We start from the raw sequence: 12,636 nt of genomic DNA, 5'->3' as shown, positions 1-12,636 counted from the left end.
GGAATATGCAATGAATGAGAGAGAGGGCGAGATCACACGTGCATATTTTTTAATATAGGTTCATTCATTGTGTGGTGTACATATTAATATAGCTTTGTACCCTCCAACAGATGCACGGATCTGCCAAATTATATTTTTTATTTGTTTTGTCTGTGATGCATACAAACTTCATTATTTAGTAGCCAACCTGTGATGCTTCACATTGGATCAGAATTCATGCATGAAAATGTGGAGTTATAATAATGTGTTCGTTAAAATGCATGATATGGTTTGAGATTCTGCTCTTAGAGAAGAAACATAGGATCAGAATATAGTATTATCTTGTCTACAGATGAGCAATTAAAAGTCGTCTCTTTATCAATGCAGCACAGACTTTCACATAGTTGGCAGAAACAAGGTGAGTTCATTTTATTGAGTTAGTTATATAGCTTTGTTCCCTCTAACAGAAGCACAGATCTGCAAAAAGATAGATATTTTATACTCTATTTTCATGTGCAATCACATGAAGATATGGGATCAATTGTAATGTGTTTGTTATGATGGTGGGAAACAACGCGTAGACATAGCCAGAATAATAGTGAATCTCCTCCAATGCCTATATATCTGGTTCTGCAAAACTATATTGTCCATCCATCTGTATATGTACAACCATTTCTACGAAGATGGCTGCAGAAATTTATTGGTTCAGTTTATAGACCTGTTTTGTATATTGATAACAATAGGAGAAAATGGCAGTTTTTTGCCTTTTGGAGTTGAAAACAACATGGTAGTTCTTTTAGCTTGCCTCTCATTTGCTCAAGAATATCTGAAAAATTGTGGATTGGGCAAATACTGGAGTTTGAGGCCAAAAAAGTGAGTAAGGTGAGTTGAAAAAGAGAGAAAGAAGCTTTATCAAGGCAAGGAAATTAGTCCAACAGAATCATTCCAAGTCAGATTCTCTCCAGCAAATAAGTCTACAAATTCATGTTTCATTTTCCATCAGCCTCGGCTTGGAGGGTTTAGAGATTTTCTTCACTTCAGAGCTCTTCCTAGAATTTTCGAAGCGTTTAGAGCTCAGAGAAGGCATGTGAGCTAACTGAGCTGGACTCAAAGGATACATGTTTTTTGGATCTGATTAACTACTACTTTCTTGCATCCAAAAGAGCTCAAGTTTTCTGGACCTGATCAGTAGTCTCTAAAGGACTTCAGAGACTTTCCTCTCTTCAGATCTCTGCCTATAGACTTAGTTTGCTCGTCAGAGTTTTTCAAGCATTTAGAGGAGCCCCGGCAAGGAGGTCTGCTGAAAGCTCCCCTTTTTCCTGACAGCAAAAGAAAAGAGGAAAACGGAAGATGAGAACTGGGAATAACACTCAAAGAAAAACAATCCACCGAAGATCCCTGAGACAAGAGGCCTAATAATCTTCAAAAGAGGCCTACGGTTGAGACTGTCCTAAATTTAGGACTCCTACTTGAATCAACTTAAAACCAAACAAGGAAATAAATCCTCAAACATGGAAAGTAATGTCGAAAGAATCTTGACGCCAACGAAAAATGGAAATCTTCTAGCTTGATCTCTATCACACTTGCTGTCTCGATTTTCAATCTGGGTAGCTGCCTCCCAGTCCATTTCTCCTATATAGTAACAAAAGAGGAAGGCAAAACTTAGTTCATACAACCTTAAGAGATGATAGTCCCGAATAAGATGCGAGAGAGGAATGAGAGCTGATCTTAAAGTTTTAAACCCATTCGACATTTCTTGACCTTAGCTAGACAGATAGGATGCATGATTTCTTGACCTGATCAAACATCCAAGTTTTATAAACATGATCAACGTCTCTGAATGTTTCTCTATTCATTACACATTTTTTAATCTTGGAAAAATCATTATGTTCAAGACTTCTCATTGTTTTCGACTGTACCAATCATTCCCATGTGGACAGGAAGGTGAAAGGAAGGCATAAATCAGAAAATAAATAGGTTGATTAAGTATCACCATTGGTATAACAATATTAGGAAATAAGTAAAACTTACGATTGTTTCATGGAGGAATATAACTAGAAGATGGTAATAACTGAAAGAATGAAATAAAAACACAAGCCATGTGGTGGTAATCTTTAGTTGATTGATGATCAAGGAAATATACAAATATATCATTCTATTTTCCAATCTACACATGAGTCTAGTTGTTGAGAATGTTGAGAAGGGACACTCTGGTTTTGATCAACTGCCTGAAGATTGATTCGAGATCTTCTTCAACAACTTGAATGTCTGAATCCATCTCTGTTATGTGATTCACGAGCTCGCTTTCTTGGTTGAGTTGCAAGAATGATTCCACCTTGTTGAACTCATTCTCGACACCTGATACTTTCTTGGAATGCATCAGCTTTGACAGCAAGGATCTCTTGCTTTCATGCCCCAACACGTAAGACAGCAGAGACTCGAGCATGGAAATGGCAACGGACTCTGCATCTTTCAACATGGAAGCATTCTCAGAAGTAGCTGAGGCGCTACGTCTCAAGTTCTTCAAAGATTTTTGGATCATTTTCTTTGACTTCTTTCTGGATGAAAGGTAGGCATTGATGCCATGAGCATCCTTTCTCCTTACAGCCGATAGAAGATCTCTGATGTCTTGCTTTGCAAGTGAGATAAGATCTCTAACTGAGCTGCAAGCATCCAATAGCCTGATGAAATCGTCAACACACTCCTCAGACACGGTCTGCTGAATGTGAGACAAAAGAAGCAAATCATCAATGCTCTCATACAAGTTTCTTAGGCCATTTATCTTGCCGTTGAATGATGAGAGCGATGAACAAGTAGCTTCTGATGACCTCAATCTGGATAAGCTGTCATCGAACTGTGAGAGGGCGGGGTGTGATGAAGATGGGAAACTAAGAGAGCGGCCATGGTGAAGAGCCATTTCTTTCTTTTTGGTTATTGGTGAAAATAGGGATTGGAACTGAAATGATGATTGAATGAAGATTGTGATGCCTCAAACAACCATGTAAAGGCCTATTATATAGTGGGGAAGAGGGCACAAGGCATCTCATTATTTTTAAAATGACAGATCACTAATCACAGCCATAAAATATAGTTATCTTGAAAATAAAATAATGCAATGCATGTGTAGATTTCAAAATTTGGTTTTGGAGAAGAAACATATGTATAATGAAAATAGTAGTAGTATAATTTTGTCTGTAGATCAGCAATCAAAGTATCAGCATTATCTGTATTATATCAGAGAGGTTAACATGGTTGGCAGCTCCATCAATGAGAAATGAGGCGAGAGCATACGTGCATTTGTTTTAAAAAAGGTCAGGTCTTCGTGCAACGTACAAATAATGTAGATGTATGCCCTCCAACAGAAACACAGATCTACAAAGTTATATTTTCTTTTATGTGAGGTAGAGGCTTCATAATATAAATATTGTTGAGAAATGTGCATATTGATCCACATTATTAGCCAACTGCACATTTTATTATTGCTTTTTTCTCTGCTAAATGCATCTAATATATGTATACAGTAGTTGTTGTGATTGTGATTGCAGAGACAATTAGAAGCTGGACAAGTAAGATAGTACTAGTAGTATAAAATTAATGTCTGCAATCCCCTCGTGTGGCCTATTCTCTTGAATTATGTTGAGGATGTAACAGCACATTATGTGAGCAGAGAAAGTTAAAAAAAGAGTTTGATCAGCAAGAAGCATCATTATTAATCTTGCAAATACAAAGTTGCCAACTAACTAACTCAACGTAGTTAGAATGAGGTAGGAGATTAATTAGCATATGTTAAATGCAATCAGCACATTGGGACGAATGGAGTGAAGCTATCAAGCCATGGACTTAAATTAATCCAAAAGGAATCTTGCATCCAATCAGTGGCCATCTTAGGCAGCTGCAGCTCAGGTAATTTGTGGAAGCCATTGGGCAACACCAAGCTGGAGGAAGAAGGCCTGTCTGTGTTGGGAAATTGTTGCAAGTCGAAATGAAGGGTGGGAGGAGGAGAGAGAGGGAAAGAGGAATGATCCATTGCAGCCCTCTGCTCCAACACCTTGAGAGAAGTGGCCTTCATGTATATCTTGCACACTACAATATCTGTGTCCTCCTTGTTGGGCTTGTCGGGAAGGCGATACTCGTTCATGATCCAGTTGGTCTTGGTGCCGCGTGGCGCTCTCCCCTCGTAGAACACCAGCGTCTTCTTCAGCCCGATCACTCTCTTGGCACCCGAACTGCTCACTATCTGGCGGTCGGAACCGGTGGCCTTCCAGAAGCCGTGAGCCGTGGTGCGGTTGGGGCGCCCTCCCCCGCCGTGCTTCCTGTCTCTGGGCACCATGAAGTACCATTCTCTCTCCCCTGTTTTCGCCAATCCTGCACAGCACATGAACTACTTACTACCTTCCTAGTACTCAAGAAACAAAAACAGATTGTTGCTTACGTGGCAGTTCATTGGGATGGTAGTTGTAAATATTCAAGAAACCGATCACATCGCCGCGCATATTCTTCCCCAAAACCATGCTTTTCAGGTAGAAGCTCAGCAGCTCTTCCTCAGTCGGATGGAATCTGAATCCCGGCAGACATTTACATTCCTCCTCCATCCTGCCAAATATTTTTTTTTCTTTCTCACAGCTGATGATTAAGCTTTCTTATGTGTGTGGATATTGCAATGCACACTACTCACAGTCTCACACACAATTACACTATTTATATACCCAACCAATGCCCATCAATTTTATTTTATTTTTTAAAACAAAATACTACTAAAGGACTCAACCCAAGTCTATGAGGGCCATATATGTTTGTGAATACTAAAAGACAATTAGACTTTATTTTTTACGCGGTTTTCCTAATTGGAATTTAGATCATGATTATCGCTACTAAAATTACCCCAACTCTCTTATTTATCATATGCTCTTTTTCAAATTTGTCATAACAGAATTTATATAAATAATTCTCTTTTGGGGATGGAAAATTAAATGTGATCATCCATCTTAACTTTTTTACATTAGCATTTTCTTATTTCAAAATATATTGAGATTCATCTACTCCATTAAGTAATACGATGAACTTTATGAGTCAATAGAAAATTATCAACGTTTGAACAAGTCATACTAGGAATATATAGCTATTATATCTACGCCCTTATAAGGAAGGAAATTCCTTGAATATGTTGTTTCTTTATAACATTGAATAATACTAATATGCAAGGAACAAAAATGTAAGAATTCCTAGATCAAACAAATGCTGCTTCATAAAAAAATAATCTTGAATTTAAATTCAACAAATTTACTCCTAGGTCATACCCAGAACTTTGAACTACAACTACTCACTCATATTTTATTTGGTTAATTTAATTAGATGCGTATTGTTGGCCCTTATCTTATACTAATAGTACTTTATGGAGTAATTTTATTCTGTAACAGAAATTTGAGACATACTATTTCGTCATCAAATGAATTACGGATTAAATATTAACTATTAACGTAACACTATACGTGGATTTCAGTGTTAAAATGGCTTGACACACGAAAAAATCCTTTTCTTCGAATGATAAGGATATAATATTATTGTAACGCAATAATATTACATTTTTTAATGGTCATGTTTGCTTTAAAGTTTAAACTTTAAAACCGGACAATAATCAGCCTCAAATAGTATACATTCCTTGTTAATATAGACATTTTTTTTAGTATAGAGTTTAGGAAAAGTGTGTTAATTGAATGGTGGAAAAAGTAAGATAAAGCAATAGACATTTTTTTTAGTATAGAGTTTAGGAAAAGTGTGTTAATTGAATGGTGGAAAAAGTAAGATAAAGCAAAGTAAGATATATGAAGAGCGAATAAAGTAAAAAGGAGAATTACTTTTTACGAATAATAGAAATACTTCACTTAGAACTTCTCAAAATAGAAAAATGATTTTATTAACATGAAACAATGGGAGTACATTAATATAGTTTATACATGCACATGTTTCCAAGAGAGAAAAAAATTGCAAATTTATGAATTATTATTCAAAACGCGTATGCACATTTCTGTTATGCAATTTTAGGAAAATCAGAAATGGAAAACAACTCAGTTCACTTGACTTGGAAATGAGGTCTTCACCTAAGACGCCTACTCCATTTCTCAACTCGACCACTTATTTTTTTTCTACGAATTTAACTATGACAATGATTTTCATCTTAATTCTTAGACATTCTTAAATTTTGACTCATTCAAAACACAATAAATTCAAAGGATTTTTTATGTGTAACCGTCAACATTTTCAATTTTTTTATTCTCGAATATATCTTTCAATTTAAATATTTTAAATTTTGAATTTCTAATTTTTTTCTAACGGACAATTTGGCAAAAACCTGGCAAGAAAATCTAGAGTAATTGATTGCATGTAAATATACAAAATTTTATTTCTTTTTACTTTTTTTTTCTGAACTTCTTTCTTAAATCTCAGGAAATGAATTTTGAGGTTTTCTAATTTTCCTTCAACCAACAATTTTAACCAAATTAGAGGTAATGTGGTATCTCCATCTAGATAGTGAAAACAATGGGGGTTAAGACTTAAGCCCCTAATAAATCTTTTTTTTCCCTCGTTGTTCTCTCTTATAGAATAGTTCAATTCATGTAAATTTGATAAATTGTAAGGTAAAAACCCCTGCCAACAATCCATATCATCAAAAATATACTTTCGAATATATTTTAGTACACACATAGCCCCTACTTTCAGCGTCCTCCCATGTGCAAGAAGATATGTCAATGATAAAACTATGTTGTATCCTTAAAGTATAAACGGAAACATTTTACCCACTACAAAAAAACATGTCAATTACTAGCGGATTTTACCAGGTGATAAAAGTCTGATGTTAATAGTAGCGGATTGGTAACGGAATGTCTGTTAGCAATGTTAATAGCCAGTATTCATTAATTCTTGGCGGCATAATAGCGCGCCATAATTAGTGGCGGATTTATAAAAGATCGGTACTCGCTACTAATCTGCAACAGACACATTCATTACTACTATTAATTACTCCATTTCTTTATTAAAAATCAAAATTGTAAAAATAAATAATTTAGCAACATATTATTGTCAGCTAGTAATCAGTAGCGGAGCATGTCCGCTCCGATCCCTTATATATAAACATAAAAAATGAAATCTAAAAAATAAAATCAATAGCAGACCAGATCCGCTACTAAATCTCGGCTAGGGTTTAATTAGGTTTTTGTTAATTACTACTCCATAATAGCTTAGCTGATAACTAATGTCTTCAATAAAGGGCATATTAACATATTGCGATATTTGTGTTTTTTTTTTCATATTGCATTTGGTTCAATGTTTTTACGAATTATTGTAGCTTAGGCCATTTTATTATTTTAGCATCTACGACAAATATTGCGATAAAATACTTTTAAGGATGAATAAAAAAATAAGTTCATGTATTTACATTAAAAATCAAAAGAAAATAAAAATTATATTCAGGAGATGCGTTAAAATGACAACACTCTTAAAATGACACCGTGACACCACGCTAGACTGCAATATTATATATGCTAGACAACAATAGTATAAACACTAAACATCAATCTACAAATTGCAGTCTAGCGTATTGGATATTGCAGTCCGCGTCACCTTGCAGTCTAGAGTATTGAATATTGCAGTCTAGAGTATTGGATGTTGCAGTCCGCGTAAATTTACCTTGCGAATTTTTTATGACTGTCACATGGCAGCTGATTATTCGTCCACGTGTACAAATGATTGGCTAGAAATGGTGGTATGGTGTTATTTTAAGAGGGGTTGTCATTTTAACACATCCCTTATATCCAAAGTTCATATATTTACACACAATCGGTCTTAAATTCATCTAATGTAAATTTGATATTGATTGAGCACAAGCTAGTGCGAGACTATTCATGCGTCAAAATTCGTAAGATCGCACCTATAGTTGAATCATATTTGTCTTTGCCCCTTCATTATTAATTACTATTATGCACCAAATCACACTCTTATGGTCATTCCTCGCAAAATAAATATATATGATCGCATCGACTTCTATTTACAAAACACTTTCGAAATTTATATAATTAATTATGCAGACTAATTATGAAGAGAATTGCATTAATATAAATCACTAAGAAATTAATGTTCCTGTAAAGAGTGCTAATTACATAATACAAATAGCTTTGGTTTGTACCTAGAACTTTATATATTGAAGGCATAAGTAAATTTAATTACTTGCCCTACATAAACACTACTAAGTTACCTATTACCCAAACTTAATACTACCTGTAAAGAAACCCAGTGGGCTTTGTGACCTGAGTTAGAAAGCCCATTGACATTACCTATAGAGCATTTATGGCAGTAATTTGAAAAGATGAATTTTTTGTCCATCACACCATTTTGATGCAACTTGTGTGGGAAAAGAGTGAACTTTGGCTGCCTGCCCTACACTGCTACTCTCTCTTGTCCTTTACTCAACACAAGAAACCTCCATTTCCAGCCAAAAAAAGATAGCACTAACTCATAACTCAGCAAGCACAACAAACACCTACCTTAAACAAACTGTCTCCATATAATTATTTCAAATACAGTAATATAGAGAAAAAGAAAAAAGTAGTAGGAATAAAACGTTGCAGGCATGCTGAATCATCCTATATAGCCTGAGAGTATATACAGAACTATAAAGCTGCATAAACCCAATCTTTTTGTTGTATTCCTCTTGTTACCTTGTTGCTATGATAGTAAGATATCCTTCAACACCACATACATATAAATATCAATATAGAGAGAGAGGGAGAGATACATACAAAAGCATATTTCCCCACTTCCAAAATTACAAGAAGAAGCTACTGTGTCCAAATTCTTGTCCTAGTCATTGTCTTTGCACCACACCATATATGGTAGGCCTCGGTTGATTAGTGCAGATACCTTAACTTAAATCAAACAAAGTCTCCCTACATTCTTTTTCTTTTTTTTCTTTTTTCACTAATTGATCAAAGAGCAACTTCAGTCTGTTTGACTGGAGCAGCAGCAAATCCTACTTGCTCAATCTCAACCTCCCAATTCAACTTGGCAACTTCTTCATCTTGCACAGGCACATACTCCTACAAACAATTTCAAGAAACAATTTTTATTCAAAAAGTAATAAAAAGGGATTAATAGAATGTCAAGAAAGGCAACATCTTGGGAGCTCTTTAACTCATGAGGCATGTTGTCTTTGCCATTTCAGTGAAACATGGGATTCTTGGGAACATAAATCTTTGAACCAAATTCAATACAATTAATTATACTAGTACATGATTCTTGATTCTGAAAATGAGGCTAACCTCCAGTTTCTGAACAAGCTCTTTTGCATTTGGTGCTGAGACAAATATGTGGCGTTGAGATGGCTTTATGAACCCATCATCCACTGCTTTGTCAATGAAGGTTAACAGATAGTTGTAGTAACCATCAACATTTAGTAACCCCACCTAATTAATTCCATCATCAACATCAACATCATCATATTAATGTTTTTCACTTGCAAAGAAAGAAAGAAAGAAAGAAAGAAAGAAAGGTTGAATTTTGATTACAGGTTTGTGATGGATGCCAAGCTGGGCCCATGTGATGACCTCCAAGAGCTCTTCCAACGTTCCATAACCACCTATTTTTTTGAAACATTAGATGGATGCCCTTTAAAGAAATTAAATGAGTTATCTAGAGAGAGAAAGAGAGAGAGAGGACCTGGCAGAGCAATAAAGCAATCAGCATGGCGGGCCATCTCGGCCTTCCTCTGGTGCATATCAGCCACCACCGTCAACTCCCCAACAGTGTCCCCAGTTTTCTGCAAATCCAATTTTTTTTATTAACTTTGTCAAAAATCCAATCTTTGAAATGCCCTAGTAGATATTGCTACACAACATTGTGTTTGTGTGTGAGAGAGAATAGAAGAGAGAGAAGAAATAAACCTCTTTGCCGATCAAAGGTCTCGGTATGATCCTATTTGATTCAAGCAGGAAAGTTTTAGTCAAAAACAAACAAACAAACAAATGCAATCCACATAAAAAAAAAACATTAGTAAAAAGCCAAAATCATAAAAAGAAATAAAAACCCTCACCCAAGAACACGTCCGCCGCCGCCATGAACGGCACGCGCCACCAGCCCCATCAGCCCAATGCCGCCTCCACCATACACAAGATCCAATCTTTTGGCAACCTTCATGCAAACAAAGAAAACCCACGTAAGAAAAACAAAGAAAAAAAAAAAAAAGTACTAAAACTTTTTTGCTTTGAAAATAGGAAAAATCGGTCTGTGGAGAAAAGTTAACGAATACCAGCTCCTGCCCTAGCTCAATTGCTGCCTCTCTGTAACAGTCCCTTTTCCCAGAACTACTCCCACAAAACACACACACACTTTTGAATCTCGATTTCACATTGTTTTCTTGCTCCATTGTTTTTGTTCTTTGAGAGAAGTTTGCGTTGTTTTGCTCCAAGAATATGAAGAGCCAGCTGCAGAGGTTGGAGTGTATATAAATACAATGTAGAGAATAATTTTGCTCTGTATTTTTGCTGTTTTTCCAAAACAAAATCAATAATTAATAAATGCAGACAAAAAGATGATAAGCAATGGCTTTGCTACTCTATCTCTACTGCTTGGGGATTGCGCCTTTTCACCCCCAGCGTACACGTGGCGTTGACGATTTAATTTATTTTACTTAATTTATGTTTGGCATCACATTAAATAAATAATAGGAGTGTTAAATTAAATATACAAATAATCACTGAATTTGTATGTTTGTGACACATAAACACTATTTAAACACATAAAAAAAATATGTTGTTCAAATATTCATTAAAAAACAGTTAAATTATAATTGATTTTATTAAATAAAAATATATATAGATCTAACGGGGAGTGATCAATTGCTAATTCATTATTTAATTGCTAACTACAACTAATTTAAGGCCATAGGATTTTAGAAAACGTGTGGTCTACAATTTGCCACGTGTAATTTTCGTTTATATTAATAAAATAAAAAAAGATAAAAAAAAACGTCCAAATTAGAGTTTTAGATGAAAATGTCAATATAGTGTTTCGGAAATATCAACACAATGCTTTGAGAATGTCAACACGATGCTTTAAGAATGTTAACCCATTGCTTATATTGACATTCTTCATGTATTATATTAACATATTTTATATAATATGTTGACATTTCTGCTTTACGAAAAAATTGAAAAATTTTTGAATTTTTTTTCAAATTTTGACGTCGGAACATATGCATATATGATATCGTTAGAATCCTTATAAAACTATCTTTAATTTGATATATGTTATATGAATTTAAAGTTTTGGGATTTCTTTTAAAAGTTAGTTATAACTAAACATGTAGTTAATTGACATTAATACCCCTATTGATATTTTATGGAATTAATCCTATGGCTTTATTGACGTTTTTTTTTATCGTATTGATATTTATTGGTTGATGATCTAGGCCCTTAATTTGAATATCTAATGGCTATTATTTAGTTATAGTTAGTAATTAGGTATTGAATTAGCAATATAACACTCCCCTAAATCTAACTATAATATGATGATAATTATAGTTATTAACCAAATTAATTATGTGCTATGAGATGTATGTTGATATATATTTTTATGACACTATTTCGTGCATAAAAATTTGTTGGCAAACTGCACATGTACGGTTTCCTCCAAACAATTACGATATAAATTTTCTCCCATTAAATTCATACTTCCTCCACTAAAAAATACTAGTACTCCTGACATTTAAAAATACAAAATTTTTAATATACAATTGATAAAATAAGAAAAAAGATAAAAAAAATATTAGAATATTGTTAGTAGAGAATGAATACCTAGCGAAAAATTTCGTTAAATATAATTGGTTTATTTTTAAGAGACATCATCCAAAAATGACAAATGTGCTCCATTCAAGATGTTTACATTTTTTAGTGACAAAATTTTAGGAAGAATTATTTGGTGAATGAATAGAGAGAACAAAGATGAAATAATTAAATATTTTAATGAAAATTTTTATTTATTTATTTATTTACAAATATAGAAATTGGACATTTTGAGTGAGACAAACTAAAAGAATTAAGTTGGACATCTTAAGAGCATCTTCGGTGACGGACTTCCCACAAAAACTTCCTTCCACGTCATCACTAGGACTTTCCATTCCACTACCACATCACTAGGACTTCCCCTGCACTAGGACTTCCCGCAATAAAATTAAATTCACAATTATTCAATTTACGGAATTAAAATTTACGGAATTAAAATGTCGACACGGAATACGGGAAAATTCGAAGACTTCATTAAAAAAAATTACATAATACTTAAAACATAATTAAGTTAAAAATTACATAATCATAAAAAGTCGAGAAATACAACCCTCGGCTCTCACTCCTCCTCGTCCTCGTCCTCGTCCTCGTCCCCGTCGCCTCGTGCCGCTGCCGCCTCCGACGTCCCCGCCCCCAATCTCGACGCCATAATCATCAATGGGTGGTATTCATATATCGCGCTGGCATGCGTCGATCACATCCTTGCACATCCTTTTGCACGCAGGATCGTTCGTGTTATACCACATATGCATGTTCTGACTCAAGGTCTTCGTTAGCTGCGCGCGGACAAGACGGTCGTACTCATCCGGGGCTTCAGGGGCCTCCG

General features: G+C 34.8%; 3 protein-coding genes across 3 annotated transcripts; all 3 read right to left on the bottom strand.

Moving 5' to 3' along the window:
* Positions 1-2,158: 2,158 nt before the first annotated feature.
* LOC125189396 lies at positions 2,159-2,896 on the bottom strand. Its single transcript, XM_048086677.1, has one exon. It carries the CDS (start codon positions 2,894-2,896, stop codon positions 2,159-2,161), a length of 738 nt encoding a protein of 245 aa, XP_047942634.1.
* Positions 2,897-3,596: 700 nt separating this feature from the next.
* Positions 3,597-4,638, bottom strand: LOC125190597 (NAC domain-containing protein 6-like). Its single transcript, XM_048087927.1, has 2 exons — positions 4,412-4,638; positions 3,597-4,344 (listed from the first exon to the last, which is right to left on the bottom strand). The coding sequence occupies exons 1-2, from the start codon at positions 4,569-4,571 to the stop codon at positions 3,776-3,778; spliced, it is 729 nt and encodes a 242-aa protein (XP_047943884.1). The 5' UTR covers positions 4,572-4,638; the 3' UTR covers positions 3,597-3,775.
* A 4,073-nt stretch (positions 4,639-8,711) lies between these two features.
* Positions 8,712-10,483, bottom strand: LOC125190415 (cytokinin riboside 5'-monophosphate phosphoribohydrolase LOG5-like). Its single transcript, XM_048087728.1, has 7 exons — positions 10,277-10,483; positions 10,061-10,158; positions 9,912-9,942; positions 9,688-9,787; positions 9,537-9,607; positions 9,291-9,434; positions 8,712-9,068 (listed from the first exon to the last, which is right to left on the bottom strand). Exons 1-7 carry the CDS (start codon positions 10,391-10,393, stop codon positions 8,958-8,960), a joined length of 672 nt encoding a protein of 223 aa, XP_047943685.1. The 5' UTR covers positions 10,394-10,483; the 3' UTR covers positions 8,712-8,957.
* Between the last annotated feature and the right edge of the window lie 2,153 nt (positions 10,484-12,636).

Source organism: Salvia hispanica, chromosome 5 (assembly GCF_023119035.1).
Source record: "Salvia hispanica cultivar TCC Black 2014 chromosome 5, UniMelb_Shisp_WGS_1.0, whole genome shotgun sequence".
NCBI lineage: Eukaryota > Viridiplantae > Streptophyta > Magnoliopsida > Lamiales > Lamiaceae > Salvia > Salvia hispanica.
The sequence above is the reverse complement of the archived record's forward strand: the minus strand, read 5'-3'. Positions and strand labels throughout refer to the sequence as shown.

Coding starts and splice junctions, on each gene's coding strand:
- LOC125189396 (XM_048086677.1), bottom strand. CDS start 2,896: ATGGCTCTTCACCATGGCCGCTCTCTTAGTTTCCCATCTTCATCACAC.
- LOC125190597 (XM_048087927.1), bottom strand. CDS start 4,571: ATGGAGGAGGAATGTAAATGTCTGCCGGGATTCAGATTCCATCCGACT. Junction 4,345..4,411: donor CCATCCCAATGAACTGCCAC/GTAAGCAACAAT, acceptor TGTGCTGTGCAG/GATTGGCGAAAACAGGGGAG.
- LOC125190415 (XM_048087728.1), bottom strand. CDS start 10,393: ATGGAGCAAGAAAACAATGTGAAATCGAGATTCAAAAGTGTGTGTGTG. Junction 9,943..10,060: donor GGCGGCGGACGTGTTCTTGG/GTGAGGGTTTTT, acceptor TGAATCAAATAG/GATCATACCGAGACCTTTGA. Junction 9,608..9,687: donor TTGCTTTATTGCTCTGCCAG/GTCCTCTCTCTC, acceptor TCAAAAAAATAG/GTGGTTATGGAACGTTGGAA.